The 25091-nt window shown below is 42.0% G+C and overlaps 1 protein-coding gene across 2 annotated transcripts in view; it reads left to right on the forward strand.

Annotated features, from left to right (window-relative positions):
- The window catches only part of Il1rl1 (interleukin 1 receptor like 1), a 48669-nt gene that overhangs the window by 22304 nt on the left and 1274 nt on the right, over positions 1-25091 (forward strand). Inside the window, exons 2-10 of one of the 2 annotated variants that reach the window (XM_032899529.1) lie at positions 10642-10840; positions 11306-11516; positions 12508-12682; positions 12792-12954; positions 14720-14788; positions 16692-16830; positions 17313-17458; positions 20741-20887; positions 22412-22579. In XM_032899529.1, coding sequence (XP_032755420.1) covers positions 10762-10840; positions 11306-11516; positions 12508-12682; positions 12792-12954; positions 14720-14788; positions 16692-16830; positions 17313-17458; positions 20741-20887; positions 22412-22579 — 1297 coding nt within the window. In that variant the 5' untranslated portion in view covers positions 10642-10761. Of the gene's footprint in view, positions 1-10567; positions 10841-11305; positions 11517-12507; positions 12683-12791; positions 12955-14719; positions 14789-16691; positions 16831-17312; positions 17459-20740; positions 20888-22411; positions 22580-25091 lie in introns of those variants that run through there. The other variant, XM_032899528.1, reaches the window with a different exon arrangement.

The raw sequence follows: 25091 nt of genomic DNA on the forward strand, positions 1-25091 counted from the left end.
TGCATGCTGGTCAGGTGATCTATCATTGAGCCACATCCCCAACCTATTGTTTAACTCCTGTTCTTGTATTCATTTGCTTGGACTCTAGGCAGCTTGGTTCTGTAGAAAGCCAGCCAGCATGTTGACACTAACACCAAACTCAACGATTGCTCTCTAAAGATGAATTGGGTGTAGAATTCTTAGTGTTGTGGTAAGGGAGAAAAAGCAATGCTGTCAGAGTTCATCACTGCTACGTTTCCCTATCCTGCTCTGAGCATGTTCTTCTATCTGTCCAGCTGTCTGGGTACTGGAGGTGCAAATTTGAAAGGGACAGATCTTCCAGAGTGGCTTGGGGTTCTCCCTATTTTGAATAAAGTTTTTGAGGGGGGGAGAGTTTGGTTCTAAGGCATTTTTCTACCTGGTGTCTACATATTTGTGGAACCATGGAGCAACTGAATCTACCAGATGAGTGATGGGCTGGAAGGGCATGTCCCTGGTTTTAAGAGCCATAATGATAGAAAAAAAGATTAACCACACATTAGTAGTATAAGCTAGTATGTGTATGGGTTCTGCTCCTTACAAACATTTGCATGCTTACCTGTTGTATTTTCATTCATTGGTTGGTTGGTTGATTTGTTCATTCATTCCTTCTGTCTCCCTCCCTCCCTCCCTCCCTACCTCCCTACCTCCCTCCCTGCCTCCCTCCCTCCTTCCCTTCCTCTCTGTCTTCTAGCCCCATCTTTCTGTTCTTGCCATGTAGCCCCAGCTGGCCTCGGACAGGTGAACCTCCTGCCTTAGCCTCTCAAGTACTAACACTACAACAATTCCTCTTCTCTTTCTGAGCACATATTCTAGGCAGTGGGGATGGAGCTCAGTGGTCAAACCCACGCTTAGCACATCTAATGACTTGGTCAACTCCCAGCATCCTCAATTAAATCCAATCCAAATGAAAGCAATGATCTTTTTTTTTTCTGTTCATCTTGTTTTTTTTTTTTTTTGTTTGTTTGTTTTTCCTAACTCACTGTAAAAGGACAGGTTTTCAAAACAAATGTACTTTCCTAAATGCAGTGAGCTGGGTATTATCCTTGATGCTTTCCCTTGCTCCATGAAGCATGTGGATTTCCTGCCTCCACACTTACTTCTATCCTTAATGTCAGTGTTCTTAAAAATATTTTCATCATTCAGAATGTTCTAGAACCTACATCAAAATACAAACCTGTGTCTAAAATCCTCCTTGCTTTCCATCTGTTTAGTGTGAAAGTGCTCAGGACTCAGCAGATCTGACCTTGATGACTTTCTGACTTGCTTTTATGACTCCATATTTCCTTGCTTCACTTGGGCCACAAGAACTCTCTGACTCTCAGATCTGGGACGTCCCTCTTCTGGTGCCCCTGCCTGAGCTGTGCTTCTGTAGTTCTTCTGCAAGCCCCTATCCTAGGTAGACTTCTTAGATCTGTCATAAAATTACCCTCCTATACCTGTCCATATTGTCTTTCTCTTTAGACCATGTATCACCTTTTACTTACTTATGATGTCTATTATAACATATATAAGTTTATAATGTAAGGTAGTTTTGTATCCGTCTGTTCTGCCTGGTACTTTCCTATAGCTCCAGTGTTTGAAGCAGTGACCTGTGTCTAACTCCCATAGCAGTCTGAGGTTCAACATGTTGCAGTTGAAAGTCTGTTTCGTGAAGAGTTGGTTTGTCACTCTACAAAATGCTAAGGCCTGGAAATCCTTATCAATGAGTCACTAGCCCATTTCAGTCCTCTGAATACTCCCCATGACTCTTCCCTGAGAATCCCTCAAAATCCAGATGCTTGACATGGCTTACTTCTGACGTCTCTTATCACTTCCCATCCTCCCCCCAGCCCCCATTATCTCATAAAGATTATTTCCACATATCTTACTTTAAATGTGTGGATTCATTAAAAATGAATGCTTATTTCCATTTTCATTGAGGTCTTCCCACCTCAATGAACCCAGTAGGAACTGTTCTGGTTGTACCTAAAGACTCATCTTTCAGTTGATTCTTGCTCTTCTAAAGTTGTCAATCAGTATTAGCCATCACAGTGCTGAAAGTTATTCACGTGACCTGAGAATGTAGCATGATGGCAGCAGGTGACCGGCTCTCTCCTGCTAGTCATGTCCCATGCAGAATTACAGATCCTCCAAGCATTGCGTCTCCCCAACAAAGTGACTTATAGAACTCAAAATGGACCTGGTTCATAGAGACATCAGCATTCATAGAAAATAAGCATCTCTACCTTTCAGTGGCATAGCGTGGAAATGAAGGTTTTGGAGAAACAGGCATTATTATCAGATGCTCAAAGTAAAGAAGTTAGTCTATGGTTGACCAGTTATATTAAAAACAATCTGAGATCAAACACATTGTATTGGGTTGGTTTGCTATTGATATATGTTACATTGATATATGATATTAGTAATCTCTGAAGCAGCAAAAGCAATAGGTACACACACATCCTTCTACCTGGCATCTCTGAGTCTGTTTTTTTTTCTTTGATTAGTGCAAATATAAGATCTTGCAAGTCCAGAATCGGTAAGTCTGGCAGGCTTAACTATTCAGAGTTGATGGAGTCATCTTGAATCTGATCCTAAGAGCAGCAGGTGGCAGACGGAGGCAGGATTTCCGTCACAGTGAAGGCACAGTGTACTCTCTGGAGGTTGCGTCTTTGTTCTTCTGGTCATTAGCTGTTAGATGAGGTCCGCCCTTCACTGTGGAAAGCTGACATTCTGGCTTGTTAGTACTTGTGCTGTAGACCTGGTAGATGTTTTTAAGGTCATCTTGACTTTTATCTGAGAAATGAAATAAATCTGGCTGACTGCTCTTAAGTAGAAAACTGGAAAGAAATGGTAAGGGAAAACTTATCTGAAGATCTGAAGAGGAAAAATCCAGGATAGATGGGGCAGTGAGATGGCTCAGAAGGTAAGGGCACTTGTACAAACCTAACCTTGTAAGTTCAATTCCAAGTCCCCACGTAAAGGTGAATGAAGTTAACTGACTCCACACAAGTTATCCTCTGGTTACCTCACGTGTGCTATCACATCATATACAATAATGATGGTAATCAATTAAAAATGGGGGTCAAGAGAATTTTTCCTAAAACAACTTGTTCTTGGAAATTGTTTTAAATTAAGAGTCACCTTTTCCTCCAGGGATTGTGGCAAGGGGTAATAAAAATGTGGCAACAATCACAAACAGAGTTTTCTCCTGCTGTGAGGATCCCAGAACGTTAGTACCATGATCTCCTGTCACATGTACAGAAGGAAGTCTCTGGTCAAGAGCTGGTTGAATGCTCCCTGGAGTGAGATTTGACCTCGTCTCTGTCCACTGAGCCACATCCAGCACAGGCTGCGTCTCTTCTACCCAAGAAACAACCTCTGACTCTTCCCTGTTCAGTAAACCATCCACAGAGCTCCTGATTTCCACCCCCAGACTCTGCAATCCTCACTGCTCAACATCAGACAGGAGTAGCACAAACTGTTCTGTCTTTTTGCTTGAGATATTTTTTAACTTGGAAGTAATAGCATTTCTTCAGAGCATGCTGTCTTTGAGAGTCATCTGTCCCCATCAATTCCTTCCTTTTATCACTGACTATTTATAGTTTTTCTTTACCAATTCTGTTGATAGGATTCTGGGTCATTTTCAGGTCCAGTATTACCGGCAGGGGTTGTTTGTGAACATGTGATTTAATTCTCCAGGAGTTAAAGTACTGAGAAATGTTGCAGAATTTTTTTTTTAGCCATGTTATCTTGTTCATCTAATATGCAAAATATATACACTTTACACATGAAGCCCCATAAGTTTCCACTAATGTGTAGACTACAGCCCTCACCTCAATTACAATGCTACCCTGTATTTCTCACATCCTCCTTTACAGAGATAATCACCCTACCTCCTCTTCCACACTGCCTAATCCTTCGTCGTTCTGAAAAACTGCATCTTTGGATTCTTTTAAGTGTGACTTCTTTCTTTCACTATAATTTTCTTGGATCGATTCATGTTGTGCAAATTGGTGCTTTATTTTCTCCTTTTGCTGAGCAGTATTTCACGAGCACAGGGGGCTGTTCATGTGCACACTGGTGGGCATGGCTGCGTGCCTCTAGTTTCTTTTACAAATCAAGCCACTGTGGACATCCACAGAGCACTCGTTTTCTGTGCACACATTATTCTCTCTCTCAGGCTAATCCACAGGGGAGTTGCTGACGCTGGGAAAAATCACAGCCACAGTGACTGTTACCCATAGGAGGATAGACCTGGACTCAATTAAGGTGTGACAAATTCACACCGCGGTGACACATAGTCAGGGGCATGTGACACAGTAACTGCTCTGAGGTCTGAATAGCTTACTTATGTCTTAGTCACCGTACACATGCAAACAATTAGGTCTGCTGGGTGGGGGTTTCTCCACATGAGTGACACCCCCACAGAGTTCTTTCTTGATTCTTGCTGATGACTTTTTCCTTGGCCAAGGTCACCCCATGGATCATCCCAGGGTGAATTGGGCCTGGCAGAACATGAGAAAGCAAAGAGAAGACAATGTTTTAGGAGAGCTGAGGTCTCTGGGTGGAAATATATATCTCTCCCTTGGTGACTACACCCTGAGACTTGAGTATCTGATCCAAAATGCTTCCTTTACGGCTGTCTTGGCTCATTCAACCAAGTGTGTGTGTGTGTGTGTGTGTGTGTGTGTGTGTGTGTGTGTGTGTGTTTCCCTGTTTCACACACAAATCACACAGTATTGTAAATGTCACAATTACTTTCCTTCCTGTTGTCTGCCTGTGGATCCTATTCCCTAACTGGGTTGCCTCGTCTGACCTCAGTGGGAAAGGATGCACCTAGATCTGCAGGGACTTGATGTGCCAGGGTCAAGGGATACCCAGGGAGGGCTCTCCCCTCTCAGAGGAGATGGGCAGATGGCTATATGAAGGGGGACTGGGAGTTGAGGTGCTGATGCAATCAGGATGTGAAGCAAATAAATTAATGGAAAATAACTTTCCTTCTGGAGCTAGTAGAGGAAATTGGAAAATCAACAAATACAGCTCATGAGTGGGATGTTAGCAAGTAGCAGATAACCCAGAGAAAGTCTGATGCGGGTCAGGAGACAGGAAGTCGGGAAGGGGATATTACAATTTCAAGTTGATGGGCCAGCTACTCATAAAGGAGTGTTCATGAAGCAGAAGCAGCTCAAATGTCATAGCTGGACCTATAGATGATCAAATCATGTTACACATGCCCAGTTGAATACTATCTACCCATTAAAAGGAATGATAGCTGACTCATGTTCATCATGGAGGAATCTTAAACCCTAGTCTTAAGTGAAAGAAACCAGACACAGGAGGATACATTGTCTCAGTCTTCTGATAAGGAATATTCAGACTAGGCAAACACATTCAGACACAGAAAGGGTTAGCACTCATCTGGGAAGGTGGGGAGGGAACAACAGGGAGTGACTGTTACAGATACAAGGATTAGTTTGGCAGTAGTGTAAAGGTTTTACAGTTAGACAGTATTGGTGATCGATCCATGCTGTGAAGGCACGGTCGGGAAGCTGTGCGCTTTAAGATGCTTCATTTCGTATTATGTTAATCCACTTCCAAATCAGGAACAACAAAAGAAGAAAATTGAAGGGCTAACAATATTAGAAGGACTGGTGCGTTGACTCAGCCGGTAATGCTCTTGTTGCCACACCTGACAACCTGAGTTTGAGCCCTAGAACCCACATGTTGGAATAAAAAAGAAACTTCTGTGAGATGTTCTGTATCTCCCACATGTGTTTCATGGCACTCATGCTTCCCTGGACTATATACATACATAATGCATATGGCATACATAGATATATACATACACACATAATACATATATATGTAGATACATGTATGCACACATAATACATGTCTACATATATACATACATACACATATAATACACATACATACATACATGCACACATACACATATGTCTATACATACACGCATATACATCATATACATACATATACACATCATACATATATAAATACATATATACATACACACATACACACATACCACACATATGTACATATACACATATGTGCATATATAATACATATATACACATATACATACATATGTACATACATATGTACATATATATGCATGCATACATATATATACATATGTACATATATGCATGCATATATACATGAATAAGTAAATACATATATAAGAAAACTAGAAGCAAAGTAAATAAAATGAAGAAAGAACAGGAGAGAAAAGAGAAGAAAAGGCAGAACACGGAGTCTCTAGGTGAGCTGGCTAGTTTTTAATCAGCTTGATACAAACTAGAGACTACTTGGAAGAGAGACCTTCAATTATGAAGTTGCTGCCATCAGACTGGACTGTGAGACATTTTAATTGTTATTTGATTCAAGAGAACCCAACCTGATGAGGGCATTGCTATCCCCTGGACATGTGGGTCTGGGCAGTATGAGAATTGTGGTTGACAAGCCAGGAAAAGAAAGCCAGTAAGCAGCATTCCTCTTTAGTCTCTACTTCACCTCCTTCCAGGTTCTTGTCTTGAGCTCCTTCTGTGACTTTCTTTGATGATAGATTGTACCCTGTGAGCCAAATAAACCCTCTCTTCCCTGCCACGTTGCTTTTGGTCAGAATAGTTTCATTATGGCATTGGAAAGCATACCAGGATACCAGGATGAGCCTCGGGGAGAAGCTCTATCTTAGACCCAGGCTGGAGGAGAAGAGTTAGTCCATGGGTAGCTGCAATGAGGTATCTTGGGAGAAGGAGCAAGGGGGCCAGTGGACTCTGCTTATACCTTCAATGAACAGTAAGGGCAGAAAGACACAGGGGCACAGACTTGTTAGGCAATAGCATTTTGTTAACAAGTCCACATGGATACTCTAGGATATTGGCTTTTCCTCTTGCTAAGGTAGAAGGGTACCAGAGAGCTGCATGAGTTGGCTTAGATTCTTAGGGGTTCTCTGGAGTTGGTGCACCCAGAAAATACTGATGAGGTACCCGAAAGCCTTCACAGAACTAATAATAAAACAAAAGGACAGGGTGATGTTGTAGATGAAGATGGTGGGGGGATGTTGCAGGTAGGATAGGGTTCATGGGTAGTGAAACTGGTGACTCATCCACATGGGCTAACTGCCCATCACATACATGGAGGAAGGCAGGTCATGCATGAGGAATTTTGCTCTGAGCCAGTGATGATGTGCTCATTGCTGATATAGGAAAAACTGTGGGGAAGCCATTTTCCATGGGGGTCAGGAGACAAGGCTAGAGGATACTGGATATTGGGCTCTGTGGGTAGGAGGACTTTTTCTCTTGATGCTTGCTTTTCTTATTATTGGGGTAGAGAGGCAGCTATGGCTGAAAGACAAACAGCAGAAAGCAACAGAGCTCGAGTAGCCCCAGAGTGGGTGGATTGAAGGATCCAGGAGAGAATGCGCATTTCCTGTGACACAGGCTGTGTGAGATCTGTGGCTGATGGATGGACACCTCCAAACACAATTTCATTAGGAAAAGAAAAAAAAAAGAAAAGAAAACTCAATTTAAAAAATGTTCTTTAATTACAGGAGGGTAAAGCAATCTATTCTTTGCTTGTTCTGGTAAGATCTCCTGAGAGTGATGGACCTGGTCATATTGTTTAATATGACAAAAAACAAGTTCCCAACTCCTACAGTGGACCTGTGATAAGATCAGGGTACATGTAGACAGCTCGGGTGGATTACAACATTTGTAGTTTCAGCTTAACTGCACCTTTGGCAAATGAGTAAGCTTTGCATAATACCCCTGTTAAAAAACATGCCATGTCCGGTCCAAATAGAAGGAAATGACTGCCCTCCGAGCAGTATCAGGGGGATTAGTTTTAATTTACGTCATAGTAGAAGTGTCAGGGAACCAGATGATAAGTAGCTTCACATACAGGTTCAAAACTGTAATCCCAAATCAGGGGAACTGGTGCAAAATGGTGCTAGATTTTTATCATGTTGATTTTGAAAACAAGGTAGTTCTGAGACATAAAGAGCACTGACAGGTGCTAGCTGGATTCTGAAGGACTTGGCTACCTTAAATCTCCTGTTGGGCTCATCAATCGGAGGCCCTCCTCATTCAGACACGCCTCTCCATGCTGCGATCCATGTATTCACCAACAGCTGCATTCCGTGTCTACAAACCCAAATAGAGGCTGGAATGACTCATTGCTTCTTGAAGAACCTGGCTAAGGGAAATATCTTACTTTAATAACTCGGTCGTGGTGATCAGAAAAAGGGTGGGTTTTTTTTTTTCAGGAGCTGGGGACTGAACCCAGGGCCTTGCGCTTGCTAGGCAAGCGCTCTATCACTGAGCTAAATCCCCAACCCCCGGTGGGTTTTGACCATGACCATTTCTCTCTCTTCTTTTAGTTGACCCTCGGAAAAAGAAAAGAATGTAGGTTCCCTTACTCCAACAACTTGGTTTAAACTCCAGCCCCAACTGAGTGAGCTTGGTTGAATTATTTAAGCAGTCTGATGCTAGTGTATTCTTGGATTTTGTTCATACTCATGCTACGTATGATCCTGAAAATAAGAGTCAAGAGTAATAAGGAGTAGACTTGAGGTCAAACTCCTAGACAGTAAATGCTTGGTATTTCCATCTTGCCCAGTCTGTCAGCAGTTCCCAACAGAAGAGGAGAGATGTCAGGAGCAGTTCTAGCCACTATAAGCAGCACTACAGGACTAGCTCAGGTTGTGTTCTAGCTAGCAGTACCGCCAAGCTTGGTTTTCTACACCTGACTCAGTTGGATTTGGGTGCTAGTCCTTAGAGCCAGCTTGCTTGGGTTCTAATTCTCTTAGCGCTGTGCTGCAGACCCCTTACTTAATCTCTGTGCCTCTGGGTCATCATTTGTACAAGGGAGAGGACAACAGTGTGTCATTGGCTGATTTGGGAGTCGATATATGAGTGTGTATATATATATGCCACGTAAGGAATAAAGGAGATACCACCATATAAAGATCTGAGTTCTTTTTTCTGTTGGTGCTGGTGCGGGGCATGGTCCTCCAATCCTTCCTGCAAGGGAAGCCTCATAATAGAGCCAGGACAATGATGGGTAACACATCTCAAAATCAACTGTTAATTTTTGTATTACACAAAGCCCCAAAAGATGATGGCCTCCTTAGAACAGCTTGGTTATCGTCATCCCAGCACAGATCGAAATCTGAGGTGCTAGACTGTTCTTTGGACTGAGCCCGAAACGCTCTTTCCGTTATAGAACATATCTAAGCACCCATGGAGTGTGAAGTCCTCTTGCATTCAGGGATCATCTCTACGCCCCTCCCAGCCTACACTCTCCCCCCACATGTAGTGGTTTGTAAGACTGTCCATACCACAGGAACCGACTGTGTCCCCTCACAGGTAACAGTCAGAGGTCATGTCTGGGAGTAGCTGGAGGACAGCTGTGTTTTGTGTGTGTGTGTGTGTGTGTGTGTGTGTGTGTGTGTGTGTGTGTGTGTGTGTATGTATGTTTGTATGTGTGTGTATGTGTGTGTGAGAGATTTGGGACTGAATGTTATGATAAACAGCATTGTTTATGTCAGCTTCACTGACCCAGCAGAAACAGGGGAGAGTTGATTGTTTCCCCTGAAATGGATTATAACATTGTCCTTATGGCTAAATATTTATGTGGTAAGTTTAAGAATTCCCAGTAAGTGAGACAGCAGCATTTTTGAACAACTCATGGATTTTGGCTAAAACTCAAATTTCATGGTGGGCGGGGTAAAAAAAATGCCAAGACATCTGTGTATTTAAAAAGAGAGCGGGAGCATGCCTCCATGGGTAGTCTGAAGAGACCAGAGGAAGGAGCACCAAGTAGCCTCAGGGCCCTGGGTTTATTCTTCCCAGCCCTTCATCTGGGGTAAGAATCGCTAACTGTCTGAAGCCTGTAAAAGGAAAAGTTCCCGCAATTCAAAGAAACGTGTCCTCTTGAAACGACTAAGAAGTTTCATATTTATTCCTAGCTTTGGGGATTTCTGTATCCCTCTCCTCTGACGGGTGAAGGGGAAAGCCACATGATGGAGTCTCTAAAAGCAAAAGGATATTTATTGTGCTCAGACCTCTGGCAAGCCTCTGAGGCTTTTGAGAGCAAGCCCAGGCAGGGACTATTCTTTGAAAGTTTGGGGAGACAGTCTTGGATGGCCTCCTGGCTGATGCTTTAATCCAAATTTTTCCTTCCCTAGTTGTTTGTTTCTTTTATGATGGCTATCTGTGTGTACTGGTGTGTGAAACAGCAAACATGTACATGTTGCTACAGCCTGCTTACGTAGCTGTGGTTTGGACGAACACTGTGCTTTCTAGCATCTACTCAAGTCTATGGCTTTAATTTGTTTCAGATGCAAAAATCTGTTTCCTTTCCTTTTCATTTACATTTTTTTTAGGAAACATTCAAGAGACTGGTAAGATATAATTATGAAAAAAAAAACCTAGCCATTGTGAGGACTGCTGGCTGTTTTCGAGTTCAGTAGGAATGAATGCGAGATTGCACACCTGGAACCCACTCTCATACATGTGCGAATTTAATAAATCTGTGTCGATGGACTGTCCTTCCTGGCCCAGTATGGCAAGTAAATATTTGACTTGTGGTTTATGGTTTATTTTTCAGCAACACTGATTTCTCTTTTGGACCCTACATCAGACAGAACACATCAACCGCCTAGTGGACTCACCGTTACCTTCCTGTGCCATTGCCATCGGAGAGATCTCGGCCATCAATCACTAGCACATGATTGGCAAATGGAGAATGGGGCTTTGGGCTTTGGCAATTCTGACAGTTCCCATGTATTTCATAGTGACAGAGGGCAGTAAGTACTGATTCTCAGATGGGTGGGATGGTTTTAACTTAAGTAATTCTGGGAACGTTTGGCCTCACTTAAGCTGCTTGCTTCCTGTCGTTTTGGGTTGCATTTTATGTTAGAAAATTATTTCCTCTTCATTCATTCTTTACTGTAAGTCTCTCAGAAGGAATTCCCTATAGTGGGTAGATTATAAATTTTGAGATTTGACACCTGCACATAAAAGTTATTCCAAGCATTTATTGACTAGGAGCAAACAGGGACATTGACTCAAATAAACTCCTTAGCCTACTGCACCAAGTGGCACATTTAGTAAAGGGATTTAATTATTGACATATTCTTCCCCAAAGTATTACAATAGACAAATGGATTCATTTAAAAATCTAATCCTGAACAGAAAGTTTAAGTTATATGAAGGACTGTGGTCTGTTCACTTGGACATTTCAGAATCACGTTCATACTTTTGACTTGTAGGCAAACCATCCTGGGGTCAAGAAAACGAGGCTTTAATTGTCAGATGCCCCCAAGGAGGAGGTGCGACTAACCCTGTGGAATGGTATTATTCAAATACAAATGAAAGAATTCCTACTCAAAAGAGAAATCGGATCTTCGTCTCAAGAGATCGTCTCAAGTTTCTACCAGCCAGAGTGGAAGACTCTGGGATTTATACGTGTGTTATCAGAAGGTACCGTTCAGAAAACCATTATAAGCCTTGTGCCCATTCCCCTTTCATCAATGGCCAATAGCCCAGCTGTCCTTGCTTTCTCTGTGTTCTGCTCCTCAGTAGAATGGTTACGTTTATAAAGTGATTAGAACAAGAAAGTACAACTGAGAAGACCCAGAGACTGAGGGTTGATGGGCTGGCTATTGAATATATAACAGCAGGACATGTAATTGGCTACCCGATTGCAAGAATACCCAGCTTGGGACCCATTAGAACAACCAGTAGTCACTTGATGTTCCCTGGGATTGAGAACAAACCAGCATATCACATGGAAGCCCAGATGTTTAGCACCACAAAGATCTGTGTTGGATGAAAAGGTTTAGATGCCAGAGCCCAAGACAAACGTAGATTGCAGAGACTTGGGGTCAGTGTCTGCGAATCCCTCAGCCTGAATGGCAGATCTAAACACTGCCATGTGTTTAGATTTCACACCATCTCTGGTACTCACACAGTATCAGGTGAGCCCAGGTATGGTTTGGTGTCTAGGTTTGGTGACCACAGTTTCCAATCCATGGCCTTCTACCAGTTAGGTATGTGCTGCCACCAAGTGCTCTCTCTGTCTCTTGGTCCCTTAACTGTAAAATTCATATAATAGTGTCATTATTAACCCCAAATCACCACTGTGAGAATAAAAATGACAGAATTCATGAAGAGGGTTTAACTCTGCATCTGGTTCAACAAACACTGGCACACATTTCGGTTAGGATCCAAATGGTACAGCAGGTGTGAGGATTGAGGACCTGGGGGAACCATTTTTGGAGTTTTGCTCCATCTCAAGAGTAACAAAAGAAGTCTTTAAAGCTTAAGGTCTCAATGATTATTTTGCAGTAAGACAAGAGCCAACATATGTCTTTTTTTTTTCTAAAAGCAACATTGTCTAAAGGTTACAGTTAGATTATACTATATCATGGTAATAAGTATCTCTTTTTAAATGCTTGGCTTCTTTTAATAGCCCTGAATCGATTAAGACCAGATCTTTGAATGTCACCATATATACAAGACCACCAAGCTGCAAAATCCCTGATTACATGATGTACTCGACAGTACATGGATCAGATAAAAATCCCAAGATAACATGTCCGACAATTACCTTGTATAATTGGACAGCGCCTGTTCAGTGGTTTAAGGTAAAAGTTTGAAATCTGGGGAGAAATAGATAAAATCTGCACAAGTGATGTAATTGAGGGTGAAAACTAAGTGGAAGAAAACTGGAATGTCTTCTTGTTGTTGTTTCAGAACTGCAAAGCTCTCCAAGGGCCAAGGTTCAGGGCACACATGTCCTACTTGTTCATTGACAAAGTGAGTCATGTTGATGAAGGTGACTACACATGTCGATTCACTCACACGGAGAACGGAACCAATTACATTGTGACTGCCACCAGATCATTCACAGTTGAAGGTAAGCTCTTGACTTCAAGAAGGGCTAAGATTCAAACAAACGCAATCAGGGAGACTTGTACGTTTCTGGTTGTATTTCCTACCCTCTCTCCATATTCTATTCCCTTGTGCTTCCTCTTAACTTCCACATACTCTACCATGGCAGGAAGTTACAATGCAGCATAAGGTTTAAAAATTCCAGGGAAAGATATTATATTATTGAACCAAAGCCATAGCTATCTTTTTTGGGAGACTTAATTTTCAGGATAACCCAATCTGAATTTCCTCTTCCTCTTTCTCTTCTTCCTCCTCCTCCTCCTGTTTCCCCTCTCTCTCCTTCCCTTCCCCCTCTTTCTTCTCATCTATGCTTCTTCTTTCTTCTTTTTTCTTTCCTCCTCCTTCTTCTCCTCCTTCTCCTCCTCCTCTTCCTCCTCCTCTTCCTCCTCCTCTTCCCCCTCTTCCTCCTCCTCCTTCTCTTCTTCTTCTTCTTCTTCTTCTTCTTCTTCTTCTTCTTCTTCTTCTTCTTCTTCTTCTTCTTCTTCTTCTTCTTCTTCTACTCCTCCTCCTCCTCCTCCTCCTCCTCCTCCTTCTTCTTCCTCCTTTAATTCTGTATTATCAAGTTTCATATATTTTCTCAGAAGTTACCTCCTCCCTTAAATTCTACCCCATCTCTGGATTGTTTGCAATAACCAGTGCAATGCTGCACAAAGAGATATGCTATTTTGTAGGGAATAATAATAAGTCTACAAAACAAAGTCTACACAACAGTTGTTAAAGAAGCCACTAATGTCCGTATGTAGCTAGTTGCAGTCATGGATGTAGAAGCCATAAATGAAGAGGCCTGAGTGTAACAGGGCACACTGCTTTTATATACACTCTGGGTGGTTTTCAGTCCTGGTCTGTAATGTTTTAGACATCCTCAGTAATTTCCAAGCAGGTCATTTGTTTAGAAAAGAACTTTTTCCAAATATGAATTCAATATTAGAGAAGCTATTTAATGAGAAGATTTCCTAATCATGTTTGATGTCATTCATAGAATTGAGGTTTTCTAGGGACAGTTCCTCTATCGAGGGGATGGGGGTCTCACTATATAAGTGGTGTGGAACAAGAATAGGACTAAGTAATATTAGAGACAATGTTTTGTTTAAAGCCTTCTATACTAAATTGCTTGAGAATAAGCATCACCAGACCATAGCTGTGTCTGTGTCTCTCACTGTTTAATGTCAAATCCTACAATGTTTCTTAATCTCGATTCCCAAAAATAAATGAGCACATGGGGTGAAGGGTACATCTACATCCCCAGAGACCTCCCTGCTTCCAACTCCTACCCAATCACAGTGGTGAGAGGAGAGAAAACTCTTGAGGAGGAAGAAGAAACATTTCCATCTACACATGAGCACAGTGGTAGAGATCTGTGAGCAGTGGACCCGTGGGGCTCGTGAACACATCGTCACGAATATATTGACATCATCTTCTCTGTACTTTTATACTTCTTCTATAGAATCATGGTTCTCAAATAATTTATAAGTCACAGAATCAATGGGTCAGACAGTATTTGTCTTAATGATATAGAAAAGAATAGAAGATATTAAAAAGTATCATGGTAAGCAGAAAAAGGGGTTGCAGAAAACATTTGTTTCATTTGTGTGTCTGCACTGCCAAAGGTTATTTTCAAAAGAGTTGACACACTGCTGTGAAGTTAAATAGAACCATGGGAAGACTAGCTTTATATTGATGACTGATCAGTACCTCAGTAATTATATTCTATTTCTGTTTTTAATTTTAAGAAAAAGGCTTCTCTACATTTCCAGTAATTACAAACCCTCCATACAACTACACAGCGGAAGTGGAACTAGGTAAGAGATTTTTTTAAAATCTTTATTAACTTGAGTATTTCTTATTTACATTTCGGTAGTTATTCCCCTTCCTGGTTTCTGGGCCAACATCCCCCTAACCCCTCCCCTTCCTCCCCTCATTACCACCCTCCCCCCAACAATCACGTTCACTGGGGGTTCAGTCTTGGCAGGACCAAGGGCTTCCCCTTCCACTGGTGCTCTTACTAGACTATTCATTGCTACCTATGAGGTTGGAGCCCAGGGTCAGTCCATGTATAGTCTTTGGGTAGTGGCTTAGTCCCTGGAAGCTCTTAGGTAAGAGATATTAAACAACTCTCTGTAGACCTGGGAAAACATTTCCTTAGGATTTCATGTCTATGCAAGGGTCATGTAATTAGTAGAGGGGCACTTGGGGATCATGTGAGATGACAGTATGGAAACACCTGTCACCATCACAGCATAATTCAACCCTATGTTTGTGTTGAAGCTTGGAGTTCATGCTTCTCATAGAAGCATTTCTTGTCATTATCAGTTCTGCCCAGAGAGCAGATGTCCTCACTTCACTGTTGAGGAACATAGGCTCAGAAAAGCTCAAAGGCACAACAATGGTCATGGATAGCAAAAGAGCGAGAATACTGACTTATGAATGTGTGCTTCTGCTCTTGTTGGTTCGAAGCTAGGCCCAATGGAAAGGACTTAGGGTCTGAAACACCATGATGAATCATGCCTCCCTTAGCACCCTCTGTAACCTATAACTCTGTCACACTCCTGGCCTCAGCATACCACCCCCTAATGAACAGCATGTTTGCTTTCTTCCCTATTCTGCCCACGTAGTTGTTCCTCATTTCGGTGGAGCAAGGTCATACATAACGTTCTGTGTGTCATCCTTCCTGCTTCCCCTTTTCTGCCAACGAGCAGCATCTAGTTGTATCACCAGTTTACATCTTGGCCACTAGATTTTCACCTGCAGTGTGATGGCCTCTAATCCTTTCTCCACTGCTTTGCTGTTCCAGAGACTCTCTGGTCCTCAAGCTTCTCACGTGCCTCATTTTTAGGCAAGATCCGGCGTGAGTCCTAGGTTCAGGGAGAGAAGGTTGAATGTATCACTGTGGCCAAATTCAGCTCTGATGTTTTCTTTCTTTTTAAAAAATTGGTTATTTCATTTATTTACATTTTTAAATGTTAGTCCCCTTCCTGGTTTCCCCTGCACAAAACTCGTATCCCATCTCCCCTCACCCCTGCTTCTCTGAGGATGCTCCCCTACCCACCCACTGACTCCCACCTCACTGGCCTAGCATTCCCCTATGGTGGGGCATTGAGCCTCCACAGGACTAAGGGCCTCCCCTCCCACTGATGCCAACCAAGGCCATTCTCTGCTACACATGCAGCTGGAGCCGTGGGTCCCTCCATGTGTACCCTTTGTTTGTTGGTTTAGTCCCTAGGAACTCTGGTGGGGTCTGATTGGTTGATATTGTTCTTCTTCCTATGGGGTTGCAAACCCCTTCAGCTCCTTGAGTCCCCTCCCTAACTCCTCCAACCGGGAGTAGGGGTGGTCCACATCCTCTGTCCGATGGTTGGCTGTGAGGATCCATATCTGTATTGGTAAGAAGAGGACTCTGTGAATGTTGATATCCAGAATTCTTGATAGTTGGGTTGGGTAAAGCTGTTTTATCTCCAGAGGTAGCTCATCAAGATTTAAGGGGAGTTCTGTAGGAAGAGAAAGTTGTGGAAGGGACCAGGGAACAGGAAGGTCTTAACCAGCAGTGATTCCTATGTGATTATGCAAGGCTAGAGCAAGCTCAGTACTCACCACTGGGGAGGAGGAAGGGATGTGAACACAACTGCAGGTTTACTACACTGAGAGAAACTGGATGCCACTGGCAGAACTGCATTTTTGTAGTGAATCTCTTCACTTCTTATCTAGGAAAAACAGCAAACATTGCCTGCTCGGCTTGCTTTGGCACAGCCTCTCAGTCCATTGCTGTCCTGTGGCAGATTAACAAAACGGGAATTGGATCTTTTGGTGAAGCAAGAATTCAAGAAGAGAAAGGCCGAAATAAAAGGCATGTCATCTATCATCTATCTCTATCAGTCTATCTGTCTATCTGTCTATCTATCTATCTGTCTATCTGTCTGTCTGTCTGTCTATCTGTCTATCTGTCTACCTGTCTACCTGTCTACCTGTCTATCTGTCGTCTATCTATCTGTCGTCTGTCTATCGGTCTATCGGTCTGTCTATCTGTCTGTCTGTCTATCTATCTATCTATCTATCTATCTATCTATCTATCTATCTATCTATCGAGACAAAGTCTTACTAGGTAGCTCTGAATGTCCTGGAACTCACTATGCAGATCAGCTAGGCTGCAAATTCACAAAGGTCCTCCTGCTTCTTGAATGATGGGATTATTATATTCCATCAGTTGGATTAATATGGGCATCGATTACTATGCCTAGGAATTTCTATATTGAAGTTGAAACATCCCTCTCTGCCTTCTCACAGCAGTCACTTGCCAGGAAAATGTCAGTAACCATGTTTCTTTCTCAGTTCCAGCAATGGCATGATTTGCTTAACCTCACTGTTAAGGATAACTGGTGTGACAGACAAGGACTTCTCCCTGAAATATGACTGTGTGGCCATGAACCATCACGGAGTGATAAGGCACCCCGTAAGACTGAGAAGGAAACAACCAAGTAAGGAGTGTCTCTCACAAATTGCTTGACAAAATTGGCTGAATTTGCTGCAAACCGCAATCTTTTTTCTCAGAGGACTGTGTGTTATAGCTTGGTCCCAGGTGATTTATCATGATCGTGGGACTAGTTGGCCAGTTTCCTCAAATGTGTTTTTCATGTTGAGAAAGCTCCTTAAATCTGGTCTGTCCAGAATGTTTCTGTCTTCTAGAAGGACTCTCTGTCATTGTATCCTTCCTCTCTCTGCTTCCCCTTGTCCTTGTTCTCCTCACGGTCCTCCCCATCCGTTCACCTTCCTTCACGTTCTGTCTACTCTTCTCCCCTTATCTCTGGGCTCCTTCTCATCCGTTAGTGGCTTCTTCAGTCACCTTTGCACATGCTACAAGGGACATTGGTGTTGATACTGGGTTCGAAGCAGTAATAACCCTACTGTGTCTCTCCCTTTGTGACTCTTGTCACAGAAAACAACTTACACAGGTGGATGACCAACTTGATCCCATTTTAAAAGAGTAGAGAAAACATGATATTTTTACCCTTAACACTCTCTTATGATACTAACCACTGCCTCAATGGCAATACAACTAATGTAAAAACATTATTTTAACTTCTTTCAAATATCAAGAGGGTGTGGAAGGGAGAGAGACACTGACTCTAAGCTCATAGTGATATGTGGGGCATTTATTGGGATGAAGATATTGATTAAATGATTAGGGTGGGGGTACCTATTGGATACCATCAAGCTGTGTCACTGCCTGAAGTGGTAGTTGGGATTCTTTTTGGTTCTGTTTGTCTTCTTTTGTTTGTTTTAACTATAGAGACTGCTCTTGAACTCCTAGAGTTCCACCTGGCTTTGCCTCTCAGGTCCTGGGATTAAAGCCATATGTCACCTTACCCAGCCAGGATGTTTCTTGTTTTGGTTTCAATTTTAGAGCCTCTGGCTTGTAAGATTTTTATAAAATAGAGTTTGATTCATAGGTAGCCAGAGTTGTGACTCATAGATGGGTTTTAGTGAGGTCTTAGGCATCCACCCCTTATAATGCTGTTACCCAGGGTGACTGTGGACCACAGCACTGTGTTATGAGATGGTGGAGGTCATGGCACATTCTATAGGAAAAGAGAAGCCAAGCCCCCTAGTCTCACCAGGCACAACCTTGAGTCCTCACTGCTCTCCTCTGCCAACAGGATCTTTTGTCCAGATTTCTGAGTATTCTCTAGTTACATTTGTATTGGAACTATATTTGTGTTATCTGTAATTCTGTATTTGTTTTGTTTGTGTGTGGTTTTGTATTTTCCGGTTTATTTTTAATTCACTTGTTGCTATTCAAATCAATGTATCTGTACTGCTTCATCAACACAGCCTGTTAAATAAAAGTCGTGTCTGTTGTTGTTGAAAGATCATAATGAATTTGTTTGTTCCTGAAATTCTGATATTTCTTAAATTAAAAAAAAGAAAAATAAAACCACCCTCTGCATATTTCTAAACACCATTAGGTACAGATAGGATGTCTCTGGAAACAATAATGCATACTTATATTCAATGTTTTCTATGTTGAAGCCAGATCCAATTATGCATTAGAATTTCTCATTTATCTTCTCACCCCATACTTTTTGTCAATTTTACTAAGTCAAGGAAGCAAGGGCAGTGTGAGCCGAAGGCCTTGTCAAGAACTGTAATTCTAGACCCAGGATTTAACACAGATGGCATTTCCTGTTTATAAACACTGTCAAGAGGCATTGCGTGTAGATATTAATACAAAAAACACGTGTAGTTTATGAAGTCATAAGCACATAGGTAAATGTTGAACATCAACTTCCTGTGTCACCTTGAATCCAGGTTTTGCCTGGTGTAAACATTTCAGTCACCCACACTGTTACTTCACCCACAACAGTTCCTATAAGAAGTCTATCTTCCCCACCTTCTGTACCTCCCTAGCATGTATCCAGCAGGACTTTTAGACGATATTTCTGAACGAGGTCATTGGGAAGTTCTTACTTAAACCTGAAGAAGGGAAGACAGCAAGCTCTGGCCAGTTTTGAGCTCTTTCCTCACCTTTGAGTCATGAGACTTTAGTGTCTTGAGTTCCTTTTCCTGGATTCACAGAGATGGTGACCCATCAAGGATGATAGAGGAATTCGTCACCATGAGGATTTAGAAATAAAATAAAAAAGAATGATTTACCAGGCCCAACTTAAGAATCTCCTCATATTCCTGTATAAGCAGCACCACTTCTAATAAGTCTATGAGGATCATATGGTTAAAACAAGCAGTGTACCATGAATGGTGACAGTTCCTGTGTCCAACTTGTATATATATGTGTCTTACAAGGTCCTGGAGTTGGAAGCCACATTTCTGGTGTGTTTTGCGAAACAAGGAATGTGGGACTCAGCTCAGAGATGGTTGAAGGAAGATTTTGATAGTGGAAGGCATCAGGATTATAGAACAGCAATTTGATGTCTCCATCACAATATTCCGTGACCTGCAACAGTGGGTCCTTTCTATATTCTATATTCCCCATTCCCTAGATGCAGTAAAGCTCCCTGATGTACTGACTCACTCTCCTCAGGGCTGCCAACAAATACTGACCTTACCAATCCCCTTCTTACCATTTCATGAGTTCCCTAGCCTCATCGTCCCCCACAAATACCCACCCTACCATATTCCTTGAACACGTCATCCCTTCCCACACAAATGAATATTTCACTACTGTCAGATTAATCTTGCTGAAAAGCACTTTCGTCTCTAATACCCTTTCACAGTAGAACACATTCCCTAGCAAGAGTCTCTGATCATGCACAGCCCTGACCATACCCTTCACTAATTCCCCAAAGGGAGTTCTAGTTCTCAGAGAACACACTTTCCACCTCTGCACATAGCCTCAGCACCCTCTCTGGACAGGGGAGTGTTGCTTTTTCTAGACCTTTCTGAGTCTCATCCTTTAGTAATCTATTCAATAGGAAGCTCTCTCCCTTACTTTAGCATGGAGCATTCTCTGTTCACAATGCCTCTGTCAGCTGAAATCCCCTTCGCCTCCTACGTTAGCTGGGTTTACATGTATGCTTTACCTTTAAGCACCCTCTGTGCTACCAAGCCTTAAGACCTGCACAGTGTACGTGCAAAGAAAATTGATTTGTTGACTTTGAAAGCATTCCTGAAAATTCAATGTTGGTTTATTAGGTAGGAACGCCTTGTAGTTTCTGGGGATGTCAAAGTTCATGCAACCATCCATTCTGTCTTATTTTACTAATACTAATCATAGCTTTCCCCATCTCCCCATCTCTTGATAGTTGACCACCAAAGCACCTACTACATAGTTGCTGGATGTAGTTTATTGCTAATGTTTATCAATGTCTTGGTGATAGTCTTAAAAGTGTTCTGGATTGAGGTTGCTCTGTTCTGGAGAGATATAATGACACCTTACAAAACCCAGAATGGTGAGTATCTGTTTTCAAGATTCTCTTCTCAAGAAAAAGTCCCCTAGACTTTATTTGTTTAATGATGTTTTGCTGCTAAACCCAATTTCCGTTTTCTTTGTAAACCTCATCTGTGAGAGTTTTGAGTCCTCACAGATAATTTTCCATGCCACTCTGTCACTGTTTGTGTTTCTTACATTCAGACATTCATCTCCAATATTCTCTTTGGTGGGACTGCTATGCCCAGCGAGTCCCCATAACAGACTCTGCCTGAGGCCCAGACAGGTTTCCATGTTTTGGAAAATGCATGTTAATAAAACTTTACAAAAGGACAGTACAATCCTACCTGCTTTTCGGATTTGAGCAAGATACAGAGGGGGGTCACAACGGATGCTCATTTCCCTGAATCCTCATTGCATGAGGGCATCCTTGTACAAACTTTACACACGTAAGAGAAGAGTCCTGGGGAAGGAGGAGTGTGAAGCCTTCATTCGAAAGCACGGCTTCATTCGTGAAGCCATCAATTAGCAGGAGGTTGTTTGGTTTGTGGCAAATTCAGACCCTTAAGAAGTTCTACTCGGGGTTGGGGATTTAGCTCAGTGGTAGAGCGCTTGCCGAGCAAGCCAAGGCCCTGGGTTCGGTCCCCAGCTCTGGAAAAAAAAAAAAAAAAAAAAAAAAGAAGTTCTACTTCCTTGCCCCTATTAGTCATTGGCACGTTAACTTCCAAGGAAGTAGCATGGTTACCATATGTCCTTGATTCTGCTTTCCAGGGTTTCAGTTGTCTAATGTCAACTGAAGTTTGTAAATATTTAAATAAGTAGTTGATAAAAGAAATAGACCTTGAGTTAAGTCTGAGCTATGTGGTAATAACCCAGCACTAGCCAATTACCCTGTTAACAGGTTTACCGCCGAAGTTCCATGGTGCTTGTGTTTGAGCAAGAGTAGTTTTACACTGAGGTCACGGCCTTCCATGTTGGAGGGGTGATGCCATGCATTTTGTTTTAGTCCACTGTTCCACGTTTATTACTAGCTATGGTTGTTACACTCTTACCGTGACAAGTATATAAATTAGTCTTAGGTATATGCGTGTAGGAGAAAGTGTCGAATAGCGGGCTCAGTACTCTCTGTGGCTTCAGGTACCCACAGGAGGTCTTTGAACCGATGCTCTGTGGCTAAAAGAGGAATGCTGTGTGGGGAAAATCTAACAGCCAATAGGCAGAGGAGGAGTGACCCATCTGCCCATGATAATAGATATTAATAGCTTATAAACAAACTTGAAGTATTCTGAATAGACTCTGGTCCTTTTCATTCAAACTAAGATGGTAAAAAATAAACAAATAAAAAAAATCTTTTGTCCAGATCTCCTATTTCCTGGTCACATTTTAAAGCCATAGTTTGCTGGTGTCTTTTGATTTTAGAGTATTGAGGGGGAAGCGAAGGACTATCACTAACAGCCATGGAACTTGATAAGAGCTGTCCTTCAGAAGACAGACCAAAGGTTCGAGAAGCAGTAAACGCAGTCTAACTTCCTGGTTTCTTTCTCAGATGGAAAGCTCTATGATGCTTACATCATTTACCCTCGGGTCTTCCGGGGCAGCGCAGCAGGGACCGGCTCTGTGGAGTACTTTGTTCACTACACTCTGCCCGATGTTCTCGAAAATAAATGTGGCTACAAGTTGTGCATTTACGGGAGAGACCTGCTGCCTGGGCAAGGTAAACCCACTAAGACAGGTCGGGAGTTGAAATTCTTACAACAACAACAACAACAACAACAACAACAACAACAAAACAATCCTGGAGACTAGGAGTAGATAACGTTAGGTAGTGAGGAGGGATGGGGTGGGGAGACTCGTAGATGTTAATGGACAGAAGGAACCTGGGACAGCCAATAAGGGGTGTGAGAGATAGGGAGAGGAGAGCCACGGGAACACACTTTGTTACAAAATGTCGTTATGGCATCGAACACATCATGCATTGATTTAATTTTTTTTAACTTTAAGTACATGGAGTAAGTAGAGTTATATATTACATTAGCCTTTCAGTTTATCAGGCAAACATGTGTTCTCTATGCTGCAGTTTTTTTAAACTTAACATTCTGTTTTAAAGATCATAGTAACTTCATGGTAATAAGTAGAAGTAATTCTGATGTTCATACCCTACATGTAATAGGAATTATTTGTTGCATTATATAATTATTATATTATAATATATTACACTGTTACTGCATACTATTACATATATAATGTTAATACATTATATTATGTTATCATGCTTTATCACAATAAGGAATTTAGCATGGAATATCTACTTCATAAAAAACACATTCATTAACAAAATATAGTTTATGCAAATGATTTGGCCTCTTTGCTGATTGGTGAAGGACTTACACTGATAGTCATCTCACATTAAATTCAAGACCAGAGATTTACTGTTGGTTGATTGTTATTTCGAGGCAGGGTCTTTCCTGGTTCCCCTAGCTGGCCAGGAACTCACTATGCAGTACAGGCTGGCTTTAAACATATGTGGATTATGATATAGCATGAGCCACCATGCTGGACTTAGACCGGAGATATTTTTAAATTACACACATGGGTGTGATAGTGAGAGGTCAACTTACAAAGAGCTGGGTTCTCTCTTTTTATCATCTGGGTCTTAGGGATCCATTTCTGGTCCTCAGGCTTGGTGGCCAACACCTTTACTTACTGAGCCATCTTGCTGTCCCAAGAGCAGAGCATTTAGATTGTTTCTCAGGAGATGCTCACCGTTTACTTTCCTCACCCCACTCCTGTCCTAACAATGAGGTGTCCACGGCTATGTGGGTGGAACATGGCAGATGAGTTGAGGGGTTCAGCTGTGTACTAGCCATCATTGTCTTGACTTTGTTTCCATTGCATCGGACTGGAATAACTTGGAACCTTATAAAAACTAAATATTACATCATTTCCACCTTTTCCCCCTCCTTCCAGTCCCTCTACCTTACTGCCTCTAAATTATGACCTTTTTTAATTTGTTATTGCTGCATAAACAAACACATATACACACATATAACACACATATGTACACATACATAGACACATACACACATATGCACACATATATATACACATACCACACACATGCCTGCACACACATGCACACACACATACATACATACAAACACATAAACACACGTGAACACACATGCATGCACCCACACCTAAACATATACTCTAGCCTGCTTATCCAATGTAGTGTTTCTTGTATATTTATATATATATATATGGTTTCAGGTTGACCACTCAGTATTGGGTCATCAATTAGAGGGTTCATTCAAGCAACTCTTCTATTTTTGACATTTCTTAATTGTATGTAGTTTTTTGACTGTGGTTAGAGCCTCATTAGGTTTTTTCCCCCCATTTTTTGATAGCATATCTGTTGGCATTGTACATATTCAGGCCATATTCATGATAAGGTATCATGGGTGAAGTTTCCTTGGCATTTCTGGGAGACACAACTCACAGCAGCTGACCTGGTGTTCTGGGTCTTAGAATCATTCCACAGTCTCTCCCCAGATGTCCCCCGCGCCTTAGGTTAAGGAGTCATATTGTGGATTACCAGTTGTGACTTGGAACCCACAATTGCTTGCTTTCTGCTTTTTGACCAGCTGTGGTTTTCTGTAATGGTCTCCAATCTGTGTTTCTGTGCCCCATGGACTAGCTAGAAATCTCTGGAAGGAAGGGTTCAGAGTCTGAAGGCTTGGAAAGGGAGGAGAAGGTCATAATCCTTTACAGGTGGCCAGAGCCATCTCTGAAATTTGCTAAATCTCTCCAGGAGACCTAACAGAGAATTGAGAAAAAGGTTTTGATTCTGATATCCAGGAAGCCTGTGGCAAAGTTATTAGAAAGACCTGAGAGATGTCCTGCTGGTTTTCTTCATGTGGCTGACACAGTTTACAAATCTGTATTTCCAGGGCAGCAGAACATCGGCTTCTGTTTCTTAGTATTCTTAGCTAATCTCATGGACTTTTGACAGTTTTATCTCAACTCCAGCCATGTCAGCAAAGGTTTTTTTTCCCTCCCACTTAAGCCAGGAGTGTTCTCACCTTCCCGTCAACTCTTCCTTGATTCCTCAGAAACCAGCAAAGGGTTAGAATGAGAACAAAGTCAGAATATCGTAACTTTTAAAATTGACATGTCTACTAAAGGAGAGGGATTTAAGTACCAATAGGTTGGCAGGGATGGGCAAA

This window comes from Rattus rattus, chromosome 4 (assembly GCF_011064425.1).
Source record: "Rattus rattus isolate New Zealand chromosome 4, Rrattus_CSIRO_v1, whole genome shotgun sequence".
Lineage (NCBI taxonomy): Eukaryota > Metazoa > Chordata > Mammalia > Rodentia > Muridae > Rattus > Rattus rattus.